Source organism: Macaca mulatta, chromosome 12 (genome assembly GCF_049350105.2).
Source record: "Macaca mulatta isolate MMU2019108-1 chromosome 12, T2T-MMU8v2.0, whole genome shotgun sequence".
NCBI lineage: Eukaryota > Metazoa > Chordata > Mammalia > Primates > Cercopithecidae > Macaca > Macaca mulatta.
Window position 1 is genome coordinate 63,906,797 of NC_133417.1, and position 23,959 is coordinate 63,930,755.

Genomic DNA, 23,959 nt, shown 5'->3' on the forward strand with positions numbered 1-23,959 from the left:
AGATGGGCCAGCAGGGCTATACCCAGCCTCCCTGGTAAACAGCGACTAAAGAAACCTCTGGGGTCCTGTTTTCTGGTCGTGTGATGCCAGGGGTGCACACAGGCCCCTTGGTGTCTGAACAGAAGGGCATGGGAGAGAGGGCCACACCCCTGCTCTGCTGGTGTAGCGGGCAGCTGCCCACTCCCACCTGACCCTGTACTGAGGGCTCCTGAGTCAGCAGACTAAGTATTTTATAAATTATATCTAAAATACAGGTTTTAAACTTGTCAAAAAAAGAATTATGGTGCTTAGAACAGTGCCTGAACCACAGTAAGCATCTTATAAATGTTTGCTTTTATTATAATTTAAGTAATTTCTATACCATTTTGGCTTGCTTTTCTGCTCCTTTACACTCTCCTTTTGACTTTAGTAAGTGGTGGCATCTAGGATATTCTTGTTTCCTAGCTCACTTGTCTGTGTGGCAAACATGACCCTCGCCTTTCCATCTGGAGCAGATGGAGGAAAAAGCCATGGTAAGAGGCAGGTCCTTAGCGGAGTGCTGTAGGGACAGTTGCTGTAAACAGGCTTGGGGGGATATGTGTTCACTAGGAGACAGAAGAGGGCAGGGATATGAGGCCTGAATGCAGGGACCTAAAATCAGAAACGTCTGTGTCTGCAAAGATGTATGCACATCCAAAGAATCAGTGTTCACCTGTGGCTTTACAGGAATGGGCTCTACTGTAATTGTGTAGTGCGGCGATTCCTAAACCTGGCTGGTTCACCTAGGCCCTTGTGACTCAAATTCCCATAAGACCTACTGAATTTAGTACTGGGGTCCAAGCATCTATTTTTATTTTTATTTTTATTCTTTCTTTCTTTAAGACAGAGTCTTGATTTGCCGCCCAGACTGGGGTGCATTGACACAATCTTGGCTCACTGCAGCCTCCACCACCCAGGTTCAAATGATTCTCCTGCTTCAGCCTCCTGAGTAGCTGGGACTACAGGCACCCACCATATGTCTGGCTAATCTTTGTATTTTTAGTAGAGATGGGGTTTCACCGTGTTGGTTCAAGACCACCAGGCTGGTCTTGAATTCCTGGCCTCAAGTGATCTGCCTGCCTTGGCCTCCCAAAGTGCTGGGATTACAGGCATGAGCCACCACACCTGGCCTATTTTTTTTTTTTTAATAATGATTTTTGAATTGTTAGCTATGTTTGGGAGTCACTGATACGCTGTTTGTTCCTGTGTCTCCACAGGGCCTGCCCCCACCAGCCATGTTGTATGTGACTTTAAAAACTCTTAGAAGATCCCTCATTATCTAGTAAACTCTGTTCTTGGCAGTGCTATAAAGATAAACTTGGAATACAAATATACAAGCAGATGAGTGAAAGGGTTCCATTAGAGAAATAACAAAGGAAGAGTATTTGATCAAAGTAATTTGTCAGTGTATTTTGTTTGGTTCTTATACTTATGTTGATTTCCTTGTCAACATTTGCTTATTTTCATACTGATACTTGCAAGTTAGATACACAAAAAGTAATAGCTATTGAATATAATTTTGATGCTTAATTTACATGCCAATTTATAGAAATTGTTAGAGGGCTCTTTTCCCAGAGTAATACTCAAAAAATGAATGAAGTAAGTAATTCACATTCCATTTTATATTTGAGAATTCATGATTAGAATGGAATGTTAATATGGTTAGCTGTAGTCAGACAATATTGACATTGTTGCTAAGATATTTTACGAGACGTGTCACTGAGACTGCTGTTTGGAAAACTGAGCAGTGAATTTTTTTTTTTTGGTGCTGATGGTGGAATAGGGATAAAGTATACAAAATACACAAGATACATACAAATAAGATATAGAAAAATGCAGTCACCAGCTGGGCGCGGTGGCTTATGCCCGTAATCCCAACACTTTGGGAGGCCGAGGTGGGCAGATCACGAAGTCAGGAAATCGAGACCATCCTGGCCAACATGGTGAAACCCCATCTTCACTAAAAACACAAAAATTAGCTGGAGGTGGTGGTGGGTGCCTGTAATCCCAGCTACTTGGGAGACTGAGGCAGGAGAATTGCTTGGACCTGGAAAGTGGAGGGTGCAGTGAACTGACATTTTGCCACTGCACTGTAGCCTGGGTGACAGAGCAAGACTCCATCTCAAAAAAAAAAAAAAAAATGCAGTCATTTCATTTTCTTCTTCACTCCTAGCTCCCCCACGATACAGGCCTGGGAAAGACATTGTTATATAGCCACATGTACGTGGTGGATTTAGTCTGTTTTTTTTCTAGAATGTGAGCTGAGTTGGTAGTATTTTTGAACATGTTTTTGTGGAGAAGAAACTTTAAATACTGCCTAGAAACTTTGAGGCATTTTTCCCCCATAATGATCCCGTTTTCCTTGTAAGGAGTTGAAATAAGATAAATGGTAGCAGCTCCCTTTTATTCTCTCCCTTCTCTTGTAATGAGGCCTTTTGGCAGACAGCTTTGGTGACGGGACTGCCAGAGTTTGGATTTGAGTAGTTAGTGAGGGGGTGGTGTACTGGTTACAGTATTGTTCTAAAAGTCTTTTTCCCTTCCACTTATTTTTCCACCCCCAAAATGTCATCATGTCCAATGTGACAGAATGTTCCTGACAATTATCGCTCAGGGAAACATGACTTGCTAAATTAGCTAAGGCTAAGTCAGACTTTCTTAAGCACCAAGCAATGCTCCATGCTCAGTATACACCTTGGTTAGGGAATATGCTATCTGGGACAGCCCAGTGTGGTACTGTGGTTAAGAGTTCTGACTCTGGAACCAAACTGCCTGGGTTCAATTCTGGATCTGCCACTTTCAGGGTAGGGGATCCTAGGCCACTTAGCCCTCCTCCAAGCCTTGGTTTCCTCATCTGCAGCAAGGGGGCAATGACAGTGTCATTTCAAATGGAATGGGGTGAATAATTAAGTTAATGTATTGCTGTGGTTTGTTCCCACCAAAACCTCATGAATGGCTTGGTGCTGTTCTCCTGCAACAAGCCAGAGTTTTGCTCTGGGAAGACTGGGTGAGTTCTCATGGGAATGGGTTAGTTCCAGAGAGAGTAGGTTGTAACAAAGCCAGGATACTTCTGAGGTTTTCCCCTCTTTGCTCATGTCCACTTCCCCTTTGACTGTCTCTGCCATGTTGTGATGCATGGGGAAGCCATGGCCTTGCCCTTGAACTTCTCAGCCTGAGAATGATGAGCTAAGAACTCTCTTTTCTTTATTAATTGCCTAGTCTCAGGTATTCTCTTACAGCAACTCAAAATGGACTGATACATAGATGTAAAGTGCTTAACAAGATGTCTGGCACACAAAGGAAGGGCTTAAGAACTGCCAGCTTAATCATCGTTATTAGGGCAAGTATACACAATGGGCATTGTATTAGTCCATTTTGCATTGCTATAAAAGAATACCTGAGGCTGGGTGATTTATAAAGAAAGGGGGTTATTTTGTCTCACAGTTCTGCAGGCTGTAGTGCCAGCGTCTGCTTTGGTGAGGCCTCAGGAAGCCTTTATTCCTGGTTAGAAAGACTTTATTCCTGGTAGAAAGCCAAGGGAGGAGGTACCAGGCTCTTTTTAATAAACAGATCTCGGCCGGGTGTGGTGGCTCAAGCCTGTAATCCCAGCACTTTGGGAGGCTGAGGCAGGCGGATCACAAGGTTAGGAGATCAAGAGCATCCTGGCTAACAAGGTGAAACCCCGTGTCTACTAAAAATACAAAAAATGAGCCGGGCATAGTGGCGGGCGCCTGTAGTCCCAGCTACTCGGGAGGCTGAGGCAGGAGAACGGCATGAACCTGGGAGGTGGAGCTTGCAGTGAGCCAAGATCGTGCCACTGCACTCCAGCCTGGGCAACAGAGTGAGATTCAGTCTTAAAAAAAAAAAATCAGATCTCTAGTGAACTAATAGAGTGAGAACTCACTCATTACTGCTGGGAGGGTACCGAGCCATTCATAAAGGATTCACCCCCATGACCCAACACCTCCCACTAGGCCCCACCTAGTGGGGATTACATTTCCACATGAGATTTTGTAGGGACAGACGTTCAAACTCTATCAGGCATACACAACATAGGTAAAGCAGAACTCAATATAAATCCTGTCGTGTTACTCAGGAATGAAACAGTATGTGAAGTTCGAGGATAAGTGGCCTCTGGCAGTAATCTCGGGGCTTGGTATTTGGGATGGAGAATGGCTTTAGCAGTGCGGTATCCTGTGGTTAGTTGTCCCTGGGTTGGCCTCATTGCACAGCTCCGGGGCACTGTTAACATAGATGTGACATGTTCTGCATGGTGGTCCACTACTGTTGTCATTTCTCATGTTACCTTCAAGAAAGTGCTGTGAAAAAAAATGTGGAGTTCTCTGTTATTATAAATTAAGAGGGTGTATTTGGATTGTTTTCAGAAAGTTTAATGTTAAAGCATTAACTGGTTGAGATTGCAGATAGCAGGGACAGTGAGGCTCCTTTTAAGTGCTTTGAAGCACCTAGGGTGAGGCACTGGATCTTGGACCCTGCAGTATCTAGGGTGAAGCCGGTCCAGAACTTCATTGTGAGAACAATCAATAGGAAAGACCATCTGACATTAGAGAGACCTGGATATGGGCAGTTGGAGCTACATGGACAAGGGCAAGTGTGTGGCAGGTGGATGGAGCAACAACAGTGGGCATAGCTCGAGGTGCCTGAATAGGGGAAAAGTGAGACCTTCCTGGAAGAGGACTCATGAGAGCAGGAGCCTCAAGAACTCAACAGGTGTCCAGTGTGGCAGCTTACAGGGGAACCTCTGGAAATAAAAGAGATGGATATAAATTTGAGTTTCAAATGTTTGCTGGAAAATAAAGTGTATTTTATTTTATAAAACATGTCAGAATATATGTCAAACTGAAAATGTAAAAGGAAGGGGAAAGAACCGTTCATACGTCCACTCCCTTCAGAATAACCCATCATCTTACTGACTTCCTTCTAACTTTTGGGTCGTGTATCTTACTTATTTTTCCGTTGTTATCAGACAGCATACAAAAGATTGTGTATACTAGCTTAAACATTTTTTCTACATGTTTTTGAAAATGTTCATATGGTAAACTGATTTTTTTTCTTTTAAAATTTCAGTTCCTTGGCAATGAAAGCAGTCATTGTGGTGTTCTGTGCTACTCTGCTTGTTTAGAGGGGTGGGTGGGGGTAAAGAGAGCTTTCCTTGCCCAGCGTCCCAATCATGTGAAAAATGTAAGCTATTGTGAGCAAGTTCTGGCAGGCAGCATCAGTTATTGCTTTAAGGGTCTCCAGATAAAGTCAGAGACTCTTTCTGCACTGTGGGGTGAAGGATGTGGTTCAAAAAGCCCATTTCCTGAATGAGCAGGCTGTGGAAGAGGGGCAGTTGAGTGAAGTGCTGGAAGGCCAGGGTTGGGTTATAGAGTTTCTTGTATTTTTTAAAAACCATAATGTCCCCACTGTTGAGTAGTGGATTCTGTTTTTTTCTCTGAAGGAACTTGTTTCTTTCAGAAGGATAAATGGGTTGTACATTTTCTGAGCTTTTGAGTATCTGAGAATGTTTTCTGATTGATATGTATAATAGCCTAGTACAGTTTTACAAGATTTGGCCATGCTTTTTTTCTCCCTCAAGTTTTGTAGATTTTGCCTTTCTGTTTTTCTGGGTTTTTTTTGTCGTTTTTTTGTTTGTTTGTTTTGAGACAGGGTCTCCTTTTGTTGCCCAGGCTGCAGTACAGTGGCACAATCATGGTTCATTTCAGCCTCAACCTCCTGGGCTCAAGCGATCCTCCTATCTTTGCCTGCCATAGGGTTGGGATTACAGGTGTGAGCCACCACACCTGGTCAATGTTGCTTTTTTGATTTCTGGCTTTCCGTGTTGGAGGGGAGGGGTCAAGGGTTGTGGGTGCAACTATGTTCCCCAGAAAGTTACTTTGAAGTCCCAATCCTTGATACCTGTTAAAGTGATCCTGTTTGGAAATGTGCTCTTTGCAGATGTCAGGAAGTTCAGATGAAGTCATGCTAGGTTAGGGTGGGTCCTAACCTAGTATGACTGTTGTCCTTAGGAGAGACAGACACAGAGGGAGAATGTGATGTGATGACGTAGGCAGAGATTTGAGGCATGGATCTATAATCCAAGGAATGTCAAGGATTGCTGACCACACCGGAAAGGAAGAGAACGGCATGAACTAGATTCTCCCTGAGAACCTTCCGAGAGATCATGGCCTTGCCTAACACCTTGATGTTGGACTTGGAGCCTCCAGAAATGTGAGAAAGTAGACTTCTGTTGTTTAGGCCACACCGTTTGTGGAACTTTGTTACGGCAGCCCCAGGAAACTAACACAAGAGTTCTGAGTGCAGTCGGGCTCTGGTGCCTTTCAGAGGCTCCGAGGTTTTGTTTGTATCCTAGTAAAATGCCTTTTTAATGTTTACCTAGAAGTCTGTGATAATTTTTCTTAGGCTTTTAGAAAAATTACTTTATCTTGTGCTTATTTCTTCCCAGAAAGGTTTTTGTTTCCCATATCTGTAATATTTACCCACATTGTTAAAATTTTAGCCCCTTCCCTCTGCTTCTTGGGGAAACCTTCCCGAGCTTATTCTCTTTATCATGGACTGTTTTCTATAGTGTCAGTTCTCCTTGACTGCCTGAAATGTGGATCACGATTTCATTATTGCTTCTTAAATTTCCTGCTTTTCTTTCCTTATCTTTAATAGTCTATAGTATAGATATGTAGTATAGAATGCCTTAGTCTATAGTATAGCTCAAGCTTGTCCAACCCACGGCCTGTGGGCCACCTGAGGCCCAGGACGGCTTTGAATGCGGCCCAACAAAAATTTGTAAACTTTCTTAAAACATGATGAGACTTTATTTGTAACTTTTTTTTTTTTTTTTAAGCTCATCAGCTATCATTAGTGTATCTTACGTGTGGCCCAAGACAATTCTTCCAGTGTGGCCCAAGGAAGCCAAAAGATTAGACACCCCCAGTATGGACTGTCATCAGGAAAGAAACACTCTATGAAGGGTCTAGAGGCCAGGCCATCCTATATTCTATTGATGGTGCCAAGCAGTTCACAGTTTTGTTCTCAGTCATCTTTGAGTGTTCAAGAAGATGTTCTCTTTCCTTTCACTGATAAGCTATGTTTTCTCAGTCACATCATTGATTATTTTGGGTGGTGGTTGGGGGAGGCTTATCCAAAGAGAAAAGATGCAATCAGCTGGGTTTTACTGATCTGGATCTGTTGTTCCGGCTGGTGGGCATGGGGTGGAGATATAGAGGCCGACTCCGGGGTCAGAGGTTTGCCATCTTCCCCTCTCCACGGTGGGCTGGGCTCTGATGTTTTATAGACTGGAGTGTGGTTAGGCCACCAATTGTTTGTTCCAACAACAAAGGATCCTCTTTTGTCATCTTTAAAATTACCGGGAATTCTTCCCTTTTCTGGCAGTCTCTTCCTTTTGGTATGGTTTTTGTTTTTTTTTTTTTTTTTTTTTTTGCACTCGTGAGTTTTCTTACTTTGTACTTAGACATTTTACTAGGGTATTGGGAGAGGCCTTACCAGGACTGCTAACCAGATGCAGTTTTAAAAAGAAACAGGAATTCATGCGTTTATTGCCTGCACCCCACCTCCACCCCTCCCTGCTCCTTGAGTGGCTGTTCCCCCTCTTCTCTTTACTTCTCATTTCCTTGGTCCTGTCCTGCCTCATTTCCTTCCTTTTTAGCATCTGCTTTCTTCCTTGTTCTCCCATTACACTCCACCCCTCATGTCTCTCTTTCCCTCTTCCCTCCCCAGCAGACTAGATGTTTTCCTAGGGCTTTGGATTATCCATATCCCATGTGAGTGGGCATCTGCAAGTGTGCCCACACCCTGCCACCGACAGCAGAGATGACCACAACCTGGAAGATAAACAGAAGGGTGGGAAGAGAAGAAATGCCAGCCGACCCAGAGCCCATCAATGACAGGAGTGTGGCAAGCTCAGCACTGCTGGCATCCAACCTTTGGAGCAGGGCACTGGCACTCTTCTTCCTGCCATGCCCGTGTCCACTGTGGTCAGCTGCAAACAAGCTTGCCTCCGAGCAGTGCCTACACACATGTCACTTCGAGCACATGCTTTGTGGAATAGAGCTTCATTTCACCCTACTTGCCAAGTTAGGCCTTAGTAGGTGGCCCATTTATCCTAAAGATCTTAAAATCGACACATGGCTCAATCCTTGGGAATGTACATTTAAATATTTACAGGAAATGTGCACAGAGGAAAAAATATAAACCATCTAAATGTGTATATCTTACACCCATGCTTCAGTTGATCAGTTCCCATTCGAATGATGTTCGAACATAGTAGCCACTGCTACTGGTTGGATGTGTATCCTGCTTGAGACCCTCCATGCATGTACAAGTGTCCATGTTTGTATAGATGTAAACGTATTGTGTGTGCATACACACATGCATAGATACACATATATATACACATATACCCTCAAGTAATGTACATTTGGAATGGAAACTTTTATTTTAATAATCTTCATTACTTAGTACAGTAGGCCCTGTAGTTTCTTTTCCCTTTCTTGCAACCTCTTTGTCTTGGGAAGTAGCATAAGCAGTCCAGATCTTTTTGACACCTTCTTGCTTCTGTGGCTTTCGGTCCTGGCTGCACAGTAAAATCACTTGGTGAGCTTTAAGGACCATCACCTGTGCCATTTTCCCAACCAGTTAAAACAGCCTCGCTCAGCAGGGATTGGGGGTCTCTCTATGTGGAGGGCGTTGGGAACTGCTGCTCTAATCAGGTGTAGCATCAGTCGACCTGGCAGAGCCACGGAATTCAAGCTGCAGTGTGTTCCCCAGGACTGGTGGACCTGGACAAGTCTGTGCTGGCAAGGAAATGTAGAATCACAAATTCCATGCAGATTGAAAATGAACCCTGCCAGGTTGCCTTCCACCGCAGCTAGCTCGCGACTTCACCCCTCATCGGACTAGGCAGAATGACCGGACCCAGCGCCGCTGTGCCGCAGAAGCAGCAGGCCCAAATGCTGCAAGAGTTAATAAATGTCCAGTACCCATGGAGAGGAGAGGAAACTAGGGTGCTTGATGACTAAACACTTATCCTGGATCCACTTCGCTTGTATGGTGACAGCATGAGGTGTGACTGAGAGAAGATTAATGATCACTGGGGCTGGGTACCTCCCAAAAGGAGTGCTGCGGGAGTGCTGTGGAGCTAATTAACCAGCCGGCATGAAAAGTGAAAATAGACGAGGGAACAGGGTGCTTTGTTTTGTTTTGTTTTCCCTCTGTGGTGGCCCAGTACTGTGCGTAGACCTACATATACTATTTTTGGTTTTCCTTCTTAAGTATGCAAAATGACATAATGTTGAAAGCCTCTCTCAGTAGCCTTCTCCAGGGGGATCAATACTGAGACAGTGGACTCTGGATCCCACTGCCTGGGTTCAGACTCAGCTCTGACATATGCCAGAGTGGCCTTGGGCAAGATACTTGATCCTTTCTGTGCCTCAGTTTCCTCATCTGAGAAGGGGGCTAATAGCAATGCCTAATTTGTGGGGTGGCTGTGAAGATTAAGTGAAATAATATATATAAAGCACCCAGAACCCTGTCCTGGCATCTAATACATCTAAAAAAAATAAGCATTTATTTTAAATTGCACCCCTCTGGGAGTTTGGGGGTGGGAGTTTTTCTGAGGTCATTTATTTTTAAAGCACAGAAACTCTTGCATGCTGATATATCTTAAAAGGAAAACTTTGACAATTAGAGAGGAAATGCCAGTCTGTTTACTCATCTGTTTCAGGATAAAGCACATTTGTACGTTTGGTTCTATAATCATTGAGTATTAAGAATAAAACCATGCGGACAGTATTGACTGATCTCTATTTAGATCCCACTTGGTGGATTTTTGAAGACAAGTATATGCTGTCCTATTGGCTAGGTTTCTTGTACCCTAGGGGTTAGCTGCTTTCTTGCCTCTGAATGGTATTGTTTGAGAATTAATCATGATTGTCTGAATAAGGTTTTTGAAAATTGTTTTCTTGGATGCATTTATTTTGAAAATGCTCTGCCTGTAATTAGGAGATTCTATAAGACATAAAATGGCTTAAAGTGCTTTTAGTTGTAGCCTTCTGAAGGGTTCAAAAATGATACTGGATCTTGTGGAAGAAATCTTTGTTTTCTATAAATATAGCGGTGTGTGTGTGTGTCTGTGTGTGTGTGTGTATTTAGTTAAGTGGTTATAAAACCTTACGGTGGAAAATGTTTAAGAAATATTGCACTCTTAAGGTGGAGACTGCACAAAAGATGCCCTAACACATTTAATGCCCTAGTTAAATGCATTGCTCAAGTCTCGTTTTCTGGAGCTGGATAAACAGAACATCTATCTTTTTCTATTCTAAGCTTCTATCGCCCCACCCCACCCCAGTCACTTCAGTGGCACAATAAATGGAAATCTTATTTCCTGCCTCTGCAGACCTATTTACCTGAGTGTCTAAGTGCAACCTTGCCTTTCTCAGCCCTTCCCTTCCTGAAATATGCTTTTACTTTCATCTCCTTGCCTTCACTGCCCTCATTTTTTAAAGCTGTCTCTAATCCTGCACTCCATGTACTTTAATCTGTGATGTTGGACGTTGCCATTCTGCATAGCTGCCTTTCAACATTCATCTCCCAGATTCATATTTTCTTCCATTTTCGAATTGAAATCCCTTTTCACAGCCTGTAATGGTAAACACTTTTTAAAATAAACAACTATTATGAAAAGCCATTTCTGCCAATTTATAACGCCTTATTGGATGGCTTTATTCCCTTTGATAATTTTGTTATCTTTGCAAACTAGGACTTTAACTTATTTGTATGCATATATATTTTTATTTATTATGAACAGAGAGGTTCTTATAGATGTCTGTGTATACCCTTGCCCTTTCTGGACTTTTATTTTTGGACTTAAGGGAATTGATGATTTTAAAAGAAGCAAAGGAGTGTGTGTGTATATGAGTGACAGAGACTATATGTAACCTGCGAAGCCTAAAATATTTACTATCAGACCCTTTGCAGCAAAGTGTGCTGACTCCTTATGTATTTAAAATACTCATTAAAAATGTATCTGTTTTGGGGATCTCTATCTTTTCCCCCAAATTAAAGCTCTTAAACATGTGAAGTGGTGAGAATGTTAGAGCCTGAGCTGACCGTTTGTGGGGAGGTTCTAGCTGTGGTCCCTGTTCCTTGGGGTTACCTCCCAGGCCCCAGTCTCCCATCTGAGACAGTGTGATTGCATTCAATGCTTTGAGATGGAAAGCATGTTGGGATAGGTGTGACTGTCTGTGGTGTGTAAATGTTCCATGGGAAACACCTGCTAGTGAAGCTGGAGGAGGTAAATTACTGGTCATTGATAACATGGTTTTCATACCCTGGAGAGGTTGCATTGTCCTACCTGGCATTTCTGCCTGCAGCAACAGGAGGGGTGATTGAAATGTGCTTCCCATCACTTAATCAAGGGGGGGAACAAAATAGGTCATAGTTAAAAGAAAACAATAATCAAGGTGGGGAATAAAACAGGTCATAGTTAAAAGAAAACAGTATCTGTTCAAGGGGTAAGAAATATGCCAGCCGTGCTGGTTGTTGCAGTGAAACATCTTTAATTCCTCTTAAATGTCTTTAAGCTTCTGCTGAGGAATGTGAAATCAACTGGAGAATCTCTGGTGTCAGGTTGCCCAGAACCAATATTGTATTGTTCAAGTGGATGCCCCTAAGCAATTTTCACTTTCTGCCCCTGGCGTCATTGTGATGCCCTTTGTTTGACCTTAAACCCCCTGCGCTTGTGCAGTTAAAGCTCCTGGCTCCAGAGTGCTGGATCCACCCTGCTTTGTGCTTCCTGTTCATACATAAAACTTCTCTCCCTACTTTGTACCTTTCTAATGAAAGGATACTGGAAGTTAGAGATCTTGCATTACCTCTGAAAAACAAACCAAACAGAACAACATGTTTGGGAGTGATTATACTGAGATAGTGAAGTAAACTTGAAATGGAAACCGCCCTCCCGCTAACTCTTCTCTTAAGCCTCGTTTTATTGCAGCCTGCATAAAATCATAGTGCTGGAGTCCAGCTGCTCCAAAGGCTGAAGGTCCTCATGCTTACAGCATGCTTTGGAAACTCATCCCCACCACATTTGCAGTTAATGAAAATATTTGCTTTGCTTGTTCTAAACAAAGTTTATGGGCAGAATTTATAATTAGGAAACTAATTCTTTTTCCCTTCAATGCCTAATTTCTCTTGTGTCATGTTGGAGAATTCTAAGTATTTAAGAAAATAAACCTTTCTCAGTGCTGTTTACTTATTTCTGGTGGTGGTACATGTATTTCTCCCTTCTTTTGTGTCCTCATCCAAATTAAAGGACTTGAAATCTGGGTTTTTATTTGTTTTTGTATAGGTCAGTAATACTCATGTGTGAGTAGGGGACAGTGCCTTTGTGGCCTGTCAGGCCATCCCACAGCCATTTGACTAGCTGGGTCTGTGATTTAGGCTATGTAAGAACAGCCACAGGGCAATGTAGCTCTCTTCAAACCACATGGAAAACCAGTGTCACCTCTTCAAGGTCCCCTACACGTCTTTTGTGTGTAATGTCCTGTGGCTGTGACCTCAGCGCTTTCCAAGTTCTGGTCTGTCTCCTGGTGTTTCTTGCCTGTACACCCGAGAGTTGGCTGATGTGATATGGTTCTTGTAAGCACAGCACCTGCTTGCATTCTCAATGTGAGAGTGAGGTGGTGATGAGAAAACAACCATCCCTCAGCTTTTACAAGTTTGTCAAGACAGAGGGCATCTGGCCTCACCGCGAGCTGGCATCATAGTGCAGCCCAGCTCTGCCTTAAGATCTGTTTCCTCGCCAGACAGTTGAAGGGAAAGCAGCTGGGAAACCTCGTGACCTGGCTGAAAGCCTTGAGGTGGTTTCTCAAAGATTCCAGGCTCATCCCCAGTGCTATAAGACTGGCCCCTGTGGTTCTGGGGATTGGTGACAGTAGTATCTTACAGTGCTGGCTGGTGAAAGGAGGTGGATGAAGCTTGTCGGGGGGGCCCAGCTGGGGGCCATTGCTGTCCACATAGACTCTAGGAGGTAAAGGCCTCTAACTCCTGCCTGCTTCTCTCCCTTGAGGACAGAACTTCGTCCTGGGGATTTGCATGAATGTCCTTATTTTTGTAACTCCAGTGAGAGATTTTTGTTTCTGTGTTTGTTTTTTTGAGATGGAGTCTCACACTGTTGCCTGGGCTAGAGTGCAGTGGTGTACTTTCAGCTCACTGCAACCTCTGCTTCCTGGGTTCAAGCAATACTCCTGCCTCAGCCTTCTGAGTAGCTGGGATTACAGGTGCCCACCACCACGCCCAGCTAATTTTTTTTTTGTATTTTTAGTAGAGATGGGGTTTCACCATGTTGGCCAGGCTGGTCTCGAACTCCTGACCTCGTGATTCGCCTGCCTCAGCCTCCCAAGTGCTGGGATTAGAGGCGTGAGCCACTGCGCCCGGCCCTAGTGAGTTTTCTGATCTGTCTTGTTTCTTCAAATGCCGGTAATTTGGGCAGTTAGCGATAAATCTTTAGTTTCCCAAGTTTATAAAAACCGCCTCATGCATAGCTAACCCAGGAGTGACTAAAATTATCTGGCTTTGCTGACATGCCCATTGTGGGACTTTTCTGTTCACTGCTCTGCTGTGAGTTCCCTTTAAAAGTAAGGCATGTGCCAACCAGGTGCTGTGGTTCATGCCTGTAATTCCACCACTTTGGGAGGCAGAGGCGGGCGGATCACAACGTCAGGAGTTCGAGACCAGCCTGACCAACATTGTGAAACCCTGTCTTTACTAAAAATACAAAGATTAGCCAGGTGTAGTGGTGTGCGCCTGTAATCCTAGCTACTCGGGAGGCTGAGGCAGGAGAATCGCTTGAACCCAGGAGGTGGAGGTTGCAGTGAGTTGAGATCGTGCCATTGCACTCCAGCCTGGGTGACAGAGTGAGACTCTGTCTCAAAAAAAAAATAAGGTATGTGCCTGTCCTATATGGAGGGGTTGACTCTACTTCCCCTTGACTCCTAACACAAAAAACAAGCACAGTGATACCACTTGAAACTTGATGGTTTAGTTCGTATCCCTTTTCAGCCTTATACACAAAAATCTGCAAAATTTAGTTCCTGCCTAGCTAGGCAGCTTTCATTTTTTCTTTTTTTAAAATCTAGTCTTTGAGTGTGTGTGTGTGTGTGTGTGTGTGTGTGTGTGTGTGTGTGGTTTTTTTGGTTTGTTTTTGGAGCCAGGAAGGCATGGCAAGGAGTGGTTGGATAGCTTTTGTCACAGACACTCGTGTTCTTCTGGGAAAGTTTATGCGTCTTTCAAATTCTGCTGTGTGTGACTTAGAGTTTGAAGATGCTTTTTAAGAAGCAGATAATGACTTACATTCTTTCCCTGCACATCCTTAGTTCCATCTTAGTACATACTGAGGAGCGGGAAAGGTAATTGGTGGGGAGAGGCAATCGGAGGAAAATGTGTTATCTGAATACATGAGGACTGGCTGTATTTTTTTTTTTTGGGAGACTAGTTCCAGCCAAGATACTCTTTCTTGTATATTTTTTTAACATTGTGATTATATCCTCTCTGCTGCTTGAGGTTTTGCCTGCCCTAGAATGTTTTTAGAAATGCTTGTTCCCTGGTGCCACAAAGAAATAGCACTCGAACATAAATTTGATTATCTCAGCAAGGCAATTTTTACTTTCTGCAGAAAGGGTGCTCATCACAGATGGAACAATGGCGAGAGTGCACCTGGACAGGAGAGGGGCAGGAGTTCTTATTCCTGACGCAGGTAGCCCCTACTGCTGTGTCATTCCCCTATTGGTTAGGGTTGGACCAAACAGTCTAAGCTAATTCTGATTGACTATTTTAAAGACAGCAGGGGTATGAGCCAGAATGGTGGGGTAAGTAGTTTGGTGGGAAGGATGGTTAGGAACAGGTAACTAAAGGTGACTTGGGTCAGAGCAGGTGACCGGGATGAGTCAGGACAGAGCAGGTGACCAGGGAACAGGTGTGAACTACTAATTAGGATTGGCAGGAAAGTTGTTTACTGAAACTAGATGCAAGAAGCTGAAAAGAACCAGGAAGTTAAACTTTATTTATTTATTTATTTATTTTATTTTATTTTATTTTTTTGAGACAGAGTCTCGCTCTGCCGCCCAGGCTGGAGTGCAGTGGCCGGATCTCAGCTCACTGCAAGCTCCACCTCCCGGGTTCACGCCATTCTCCTGCCTCAGCCTCCCCAGTAGCTGGGACTACAGGCGCCCGCCACCTCGCCCGGCTAGTTTTTTGTATTTTTTAGTAGAGACGGGGTTTCACCGTGTCAGCCAGGATGGTCTCGATCTCCTGACCTCGTGATCCGCCCGCCTCGGCCTCCCAAAGTGCTGGGATTACAGGCTTGAGCCACCGCGCCCGGCCGGAAGTTAAACTTTAAAATGGAGAATCAAAGAATAAGAGAGCTGAACATATTGACATACTGATTCTTTGAAGAGAAACTTGGGGTTCACCATATTTAACAATGTTTAATTTCATAATAGTAAGCTTGTTTGTCCCCAAACTTGTTTAGGGGCAGAGTGTCAAGCGGAAGCTGCCTAGTAAGTGAGGGATGTTTCCAGTCTCATGACTGGTTTGGGGCTGTTTGAGTTTTAGGAGGGTGGCCCTGTGTCATGGGGAGTGTTGAGTAGATGGGATGAGAGAACCAAGGGATGGTGCTGGGGAGGAATGTGGATGTAGGCTAGAGTCTCCCTTAGACTTTTCTTATTAGAGAGGAGCAGTGGAGGCCCGGGAGTTCTGGAAGGGTTGGTATCTGAATCTGTGTTACTGATACCCATGTAAGGCTAGTAAGCCATCTCCTTTTCCTTTTCTGAAATCAAAGCTTCTTGTGGATCATAATTGACCTTGATCTAATCTCAGATCAGTGGCTTCCTGGATCCTTTGTTAGGTATTGAAACCATATCAGGGTAGTGCAGAAAGGCACATGGAGCAGAGTTCACTGATGCTTGAGTTTTCCCTCGTAGGGTAAAACGTTTCAAGAGTAGTAGGGGAGAAGTCATTTAAAAAAATTCAATACACACATCTGATATATGGGAATTATGTTCTGAGAATATAGTTTATAGGAATTAAATTTGCATCAACTTGTAATGAATGGATGGTTTAACCTAAGTATTCCCTCTCTACTCTAGGAGGTGACTTTGGTCCAGAGACTTCTCCAGTCCTGCCCCTTGACCACGGTGCTGACTCTCCTGTGAGCAGTCTTCCCGCAGCAGAGGACACCTATAGGGTGAGCTTGGCCAAAGGTGTCTCGATGTCTCTGCCTTCATCACCTTTGCTGCCTCGACAGTCTCACTTGGTGCAATCAAGAGCAAACAAAAAGTCCCCAGGTAAACAGGGAACGAAGGAGCTGCCTTGGTTATATATGTAGTACATGTGTTGAAAATAAGCAAACCTAGTGCCCATGAGAAATCTTCTGGGAGAACGTTTTTTCTTTGTCATAGTATCTTCTAGAAGAAAGAAATCTTTTTTTTTTTTTTTTAAATTTAAGGAAAAAGTATGGTTTTAATAGATTCATTCTGTTTGGACTGCCAGGCTAGATTTTTATAAAGATTTAAGATTTTGTTATCAGTACTGATGTTAACCGGCAATTTTATTGTTTTCTCACTGATGAATTAAGGAGCACTATACAGTTATAACACCGAATAATGATGTTTCTTTCAATCAATGACAAACTGCATGTGTGACAGTGGTCCCATGAGGTTGTAATACTGTGTTTTTACTGTGCCTTTTCTATGTTTAGATACGTAGATCCTTGCCACTGCATTAATAGTTGCCTACAGCATTCAGTATAGTCACATGCTGTACAGGTTTGTAGCCTAGGAGCAATAGGCTATGCCATAGAGCCTAGGTGTGTAGTAGGCTGTGCCACCTTGATTATGAAAGTACACTTGAGGATGTTCGCACAATGACAAAATCACCTAACGATGCCTGTCTCAGAACGTATCCCCATCATTAAGTGACACATGACTGTAATCCAAGCTCACACATGGTGGGTTTAAAGATTATGGATGTAGGCAAAAGTCATCTGACGATGGTCTGTTTATTCCTACCTAGTATTATATACTGATGTATTTTATTTGATTACATCATCTAGCATTTGAACAGCTATAAAGTTTGTTTGGAAAACTCAGACTTGTAAAGGGGTAGGGGAAAGGGACTTTGGATTATTCCTGTTATACTTTGAAAGTATTTTGGCTTCCCTCTATCAATGCTTTACACTTAACATTACTCCCCAAAAAACAAACAGAACTTTGAGAGGTTATGATTCACATGTGAGGAAAGCCTTTCTAAAATGCTGATACCTTGAGTTTTAAAAGTTCTTGAATTTTTTTTTTTTTTTAAGGTTTGTGGAGTGTTTACAAAAGGCAGGATAATTTGGGGCCCAGTTGATCATACGCCAGTGTAGGGTTTCTTCTCAATTACATGTAAACATATTCAGAATCTACCCAAAGTGTGCCTAGGGCTGTGAAATTGGTATCTGTTTCTCTGATTTCCTGGTAATATTTGTATTACTTGAGATGACATATGCCGACTCATTTAGTAGATCTTTGAGGTTTATGTGTGGGTAAATTAGGAGGGCATCCTTAAAGGCTCTGAATGTTAGAAACGGTGCTCTGAATTGGTGAGGGTCCAAAATCTTTTATTGTTGCAGAATTTTCTGGTTTAGGACAACATTGTTTACAATCCATTAATTAGCTGGAACTCAGGAACCTTTTTGGTATGAAGTAATTTCCTGTGCCAAGGAATTTGACCTGTTTATCAGTATTTGGGGAAATTCCTGGAATGTCCGTCCTTCCTTCTTTGCCCTCCCTCACTGCTGTATCTCTTTGTCACATTTCTTCTCTTCCTTCAAATCATAGTTCCCACACTGCCTGTCATACTGGGTTATCCTGATTGGAATTACTCTTTCCGAAAAGTATGCACAGTATTTTACTTTTTCTTTATTATCAGGTATGTCATTTGTCTTTTCCCCCTGAATTAGTGTGTATATTGACCAAAAAAAAAAAAAGAAAGAAAAAACCCACTTTGCTTGGCTACACTTTAGTCACGCTCCTGAACTTTCTCCTAGGTCCGCGTGTGTGTGTGCACACGCACTTTCTTGTAAAATCCAGGTTTAGCTAAGAAGCATGCTACTAAGTTTAGCAAGAACGCCTCCCCATCCCCACCCAAATCTGATTAGATTCCTCATCCTCCACCATCTTCCAGGCGACGTCTGGTCACCCTGACCTGTCTTTAACAAGAATTGCCTTCCTACCCCTGATGTTTCTTCTTAGTAATTTTTCATGCACCAATCCCCACCTTGTTCCTTGGCTATAAATTCTCGCTTTCCCATCCTGTATTTGGAGTTGAGCTCAATCTTTCCCTACCTGCAAAATCCCGCTGCAGTGGTCCCTATATGTGTTAAGATGGTCCTGAATAAAGTCTGCCTTACTATGCATTAAAAAGTATCACTGAGTAGTTTTTTCTTCTTAAAAACATTATGTGCTTCCTGGGTCTGATGCTTGAGGACAAACAAGATGTCTTATACCTCATCTCTATAAAATAGATAATAGAGATAATTCAGAAACTATCGATATTCTTAAGGGATCTCTGTTGAAGGTAATGCCAAGTGCAGAGATTTCTGGACAATTTGCCTACCTATAGTCTCTGCTACTGCAAATGAATTAATATTGCTTGGGCATTAGGACTGGGGAACACCTGAGAGACTTCAGGGAAGACTGCACTTCAGATATAATTTTATTGACAAATTCAGTGTTTTAGTGGGACTTTAGGTAGGATTGAATGGCATGGCAAGCCTCGAGAGTGTGGCTACCCAGAAAGGTTTCATGGAGGTTACAGGCATGGAGGCAGAAGAATCCCTGATAAGGCCGTGTCTCCTTATATGTGTGTGGACATTAGTTTTTTTCTTTAAAGAAAATATCAAGTTTTTCTCCATAGGAATGAAATTTATTTTTGCTAAATTCTTTGCAAGGCCTTGGAATAGAAGGAGGTTAGTAGTTCTGAAACATACAAGCTTTTAATGGATTTGGGATGTTCTTTCTATTAGATGTTTTTGGTCCAAATGATAATTAAATAAACTAAGCAAATACATCTCTAACAGAGCAGTGCTTGTTCACTGCCCAAATTTGTACAGCAAATTAGTGTCTCACAGTGGTAATTTGGCTTCATTATCTTGGTAATTTTAATTGGAAAAGTTTAGGGCAGAGATGCTGTTTAAAAATGGCAGTGACTCAGTACATCAAATAATGAACAATATTTTTTTTCAGTGTCTAACACAGATTTCTGCTTAAACCATATTGTTGGTAAAAGTATCCAGAGCTCTAATATTCTACCTGCCTGGTTTTAACAAAAAAAAAAAAAAAAAAAGAAAGAAAAGGTGACATATGGTTGTGAATGTGCACTGGATTTAAAAAGACTCATCTATTTTAAAAGCTAGCACTGTTGCTGCTAATGATGGAGTCAGTACAGTGTGTCTGCAGCACTCAGAGGTATGGAGCCACTCCCCTCCTCTCTTTCCAGCCCGGCCCTACAGTGGATCATGCTCCAGGGTTGTGCCATCATTCAGACCCGTGCTCTGAAATTACCTTGATGACTTCTGTTCTGATTTGTAAGATGCCCCACCCCCACCAATTCCTCTCTTGTTTAAGGTTAAAAAGCAAAAACAAAAAAATCAAACTTGTTTCACTTGTTTGTATAGAAACTCTTCATTAATTGATGCTAATCCAGAAACTGTCAGGGACTGGAACAATTATTCTTGCAAGGATCAAATACTCCAAACCCCTGTAAGTAGACACTCTGAACAACACAGCCTGAATTAATAAAAATAGGTATGTTAATGCAATTGATGATTACTTCCTGGATCTTGGGAACTGTGGGCCAGAGATAATTTAATTAACCTTGTGATAATGTGTGACCTTGCATGTTACATGATTGCGTTTCTTACTTTCCCTTCATATTGAGGTTATTATTTTTATTTACTCTTCTGCCACCTTCCTCCATTTATTTGTCTTTTTTTGTTGTTGTTAGAAGACTGTTTTCTGAGTATTGTTTCAAAACTTTTGTTTTTAATGGTAAATATATTTTCTGTTAATGAAAACAAGGACCAGCATCCATTAAAGTAGTTCTGTGGCAGTTGCAAGTCTTTTTGGATTAAAATTCATCTATATTTGTAACGTGTGCTGTTGTTTTCCAGAGAAGAGAAAAGCTCATTTCCTGTGATTTATTAGTAATATCATTAGATACTTTATAAAGTATCTGCATTTATTTTCCCAGATCACTCTGGGCCCATTATCAAACAATCAAAACATCGTGCATGAATGAGAAGCAACCCTTTGAAATGTTGTGATGGAGTAAGACAGCAGATGGTGACAAGTGGGTGTTCCTGCCCTACTCCTTGTATGGGGACACTGGAGAGTGCCGGCCACTTCTGCTTCTGCCGGTTCTGGTTCTACTTCTGTCCCACAGTGGACATAGCTGATGTCGCAGTTCTGAAACTTCTCTGCCTCTGTTTTGTTAAGGGAAAAACCGCAAAATTGACAGCCTGTGTAGTAGAAGCCATATTGTCTCTTTGATTCTTGGACCATGAGTTAATGTCTGCGAAGGCACTCCCTTCCCCAACCCGCAAGTATTTCATATAAAAAACCTGGAAATCCCATTGATAAAGAACTACTGCGAACATTTTTTCTTCTAGTCTTTTGAAAAAAATCTGCTCCACCTAAACCTGAGACCACATTATGTAACCCTCTTGTGTGCTGCTTGTGTCACTTAAGTTTATTGTTTTGAGACAGGGTCTTGCTCTGTCACCCAGGCTGGAGTGCAGCGGTGCTATCAAGGCTCACTGTAGCCTCAACCTCCTGGGCTCAAGTGATCCTCCTACCTCAGCCTCGAGTAGCTGGGACCACAGACATGCACCACCATGCCCAGCTAATTTTTTTCTTTTTTTTTTTCCTAGAGATGAGGTTTTCACCATGTTGCCTAGTTTTGTCTTGAACTCCTGGCCTCAACTGATCCTCCTATCTTGGCCTGCCAAAGTGCTGGGATTACGGGCATGAGCCACTGTACCCAGCTCTCGCTTAATATTTTATCATGAGCAATTTCCAGTTTACTTGAAGAGCTTGATATTTGTTGTCCATTGTTTCAATATCTTATAATTGATTTTTAAACATTTCTGATTGTTGGATATTCACTGTTTTTCCTTTTATTTTATTTTATTTTTTTGAGACGGAGTCTCGCTCTATTGCCCAGGCTGGAGTGCAGTGGCATGATCTGGGCTCACTGCAAGCTCCACCTCCCAGGGTCACGCCATTCTCCTGCCTCAGCCTCCCGAGTAGCTGGGACTACGGGCGCCTGCCACCACGTCTGGCTAATTTTTTGTATTTTTAGTAGAGACGGGGTTTCACTGTGTTAGCCATGATGGTCTCGATCTCCTGACCTCATGATCCGCCCGCCTCAGCCTCCAAAAGTGCTGGGATTACAGGCATGAGCCACCCATACTGGCCAGATACTTTAAAAAAAGGAAAAAAAAGTTTTTAGCATGTTATGATTTGTTTTCGCTATTCCTGGTGTGAATATTTTTAATTATAGTGAAATACATATAACAAAATTGACCATCTTAACCATTTAAGTGTACAGTTCAGTACGTTGTTGTACAACCCTAGTTGTTAGAACTCCCAATAGGAATACTTTTGTCCAGTGATATTTACAAACATCTCTGATATCTCCTTGGGGTAGCAGGTTCCCAGCAGTGGAATTGTTGAACTAAATGGCCTGCATTTATAAAGAGTCTTGATACATAGTGCCCAGTTCCTTTCCAGAAAGGCTGTATTGATTTCATATTCCCCCCAGCATTCTTTGAGTGGCTGCTTTTTGAAGTTCACATCTTCTGGGAACAGCTTAAATGGATGGTGCTTTGTGCGGCCTAACTGTGGACTACTGACAATTTTAAGAGGCTGGGAGACGTCATTCTGTAGCTGCCTTCTTTAGAACTTCCGTTCTGTCTGCACTTCTCAGACAATTTTCATTTTCTTCCTTTCCATGAGATTGTGTCGGGAACTTTGACAGCTGAGGCAGATCAAGTTCATGGTCAGAAAAACATTCAGTTGGCTTCCAGTTTCAGCTGCCTGGTGAGGATTCTAGAGATCATGGAGGATCACAGGCATGCTGGAGTTGGAGAGGCCTCCAGAGCACATCCTGTCCAGGCCTCTTTGCAGATGTGGAAGCAAAGACCCCTTGGTCATTAGGGAACTTGTCCAAAATTCATGCAAGTTACCGGTAGAGCCTGATCCTCCACACTGTCCCCAGCATATTCTCTTTTGTCAGCCAGCCTGTGTTGATGTTCTGCCTGTAAGTTGTTGGCATGTGAGCTGTAAATAATGTGAGTGTGTTCTGATTTCATAGATGGGGTGGGGGTGTGGGCAGGAGGAGGGCATGGGCTTAAAGCCTCACATGCATCCGTGAGGCTGCTTCTTGGAGGGTGGAGAATAACACAGGCCATGCACAGTCCCATTTCTCCTTGTAGAGCCAGTTGGTTCTAGTCCTTGCTTCCACTGCTGAGTGGTTGGGACCACAGTTGACATCTAACCTTGAGCAAGGACAGTTCCTCCTGCTGGGGTGAATAGGAGAGCATTCTTTGTTTCCTCCTGGAAACTTGTTATATGATGGCCTCCTTACTGCATGCCCAGCTGTGAACGTGACACACAGATTTTCTGTTGTACTTGAACGTGTGTTCATACATAGAACCAGTGTGCATGCATTTGCTCTACTTTGAGTCCATTTATTCCCCTGCCAGTGAGTCCAGGTTCACCTGTATACAATTTGGATATACTCTGGAGTCAGCCCAGTAATTTAAAAGGGTTCTGATGATGCCCAGCTCCTACCTTCAGAGACTCGGATTAAATGCATATGAAGTATGGTCTGGATGTTGGGATTTTTAAAAAGGCTTCTTTGGTGATTCTAATATGTAACAAAGTTTGAGAATTACTGATAAATAATACGTGATTATCTCATATAATTGCATTTCCATGAGTACAAATATATGTGTATATATATCCTTAAAATTTTGGAACTATTTGAGGAAAATACATTATAAAGGAGTACAAAATAATGATACACTAAATATTGAGGCCTTCTATACCCGCTGAAAGACAACCACTTCTGATGATCGCTCCTGCTTTGTTTCTATAGTACGTAAACAACAGTCATGCATTTGCCCATTCCCCCAGCATTGGACAGGTAAGAGGTTCCCCATTTTCTACTAAAAAATAACATTCTTGTATATTAAGATTTAAAGGCATCTCTGATATTTTTATCAGACTATAAAAGTGAGATTACTGGGCCAAAACTTACTTTTTTAACATTGTAGATGAATATTCTTATTGGTCATTGGTAACTTTTTCTTTTGGAAATTCTTTGTGATAGCTGTCCTTTATTCTACTGGGACAATATGTGTTTCTTACTGATTGAGCACAGCTTCATTGTTTTAAGGCTATCAGTCATGTATGTTATATATAAAAAACTGTTTCTGGGTCATTTTCCATCTAATTAGGTTACAGTGTTTTATGACTCACAGATGTTTTTCATTTTCTCCAGTCAAATTTATATATTTTTCCATTGTGATTTATTCCATTGCGTTTTTAAAAAACAGCTTTATTGAGATATAATTTACTTTAAAGTTTACAGTTTGATGTTCTTTTTGTAGCATTTTCACAGGGTTGTGCAACCATCCCCACAGTCTTAATTTTAGAACGTTGTTATCTCCTCAAAGAAACCAAAGCAAAAACCCCATACCCATTACTAGTCATTTCACATTCCTCCCTGCCCTTACTCTTCACTGCCTACTTCCTAGCCCCTAGTAACCATGAGTCTGCTTTCTGTCTCTGGATTTGCTTATTCTGGT

General features: G+C 42.4%; 1 protein-coding gene across 22 annotated transcripts in view; it reads left to right on the forward strand.

Annotated features, from left to right (window-relative positions):
- TANC1 (tetratricopeptide repeat, ankyrin repeat and coiled-coil containing 1) overlaps positions 1-23,959 on the forward strand; it is a 265,725-nt gene that overhangs the window by 114,860 nt on the left and 126,906 nt on the right. For 16 of the 22 annotated variants that reach the window (XM_001093218.4, XM_028830727.2, XM_077957059.1 and 13 more), the window contains one exon: positions 16,194-16,391. In XM_001093218.4, coding sequence (XP_001093218.3) covers positions 16,194-16,391 — 198 coding nt within the window. The remainder of the gene's footprint in view (positions 1-16,193; positions 16,392-23,959) is intronic. The other 6 variants (XM_077957061.1, XM_077957069.1, XM_077957066.1 and 3 more) reach the window with 1 other exon arrangement.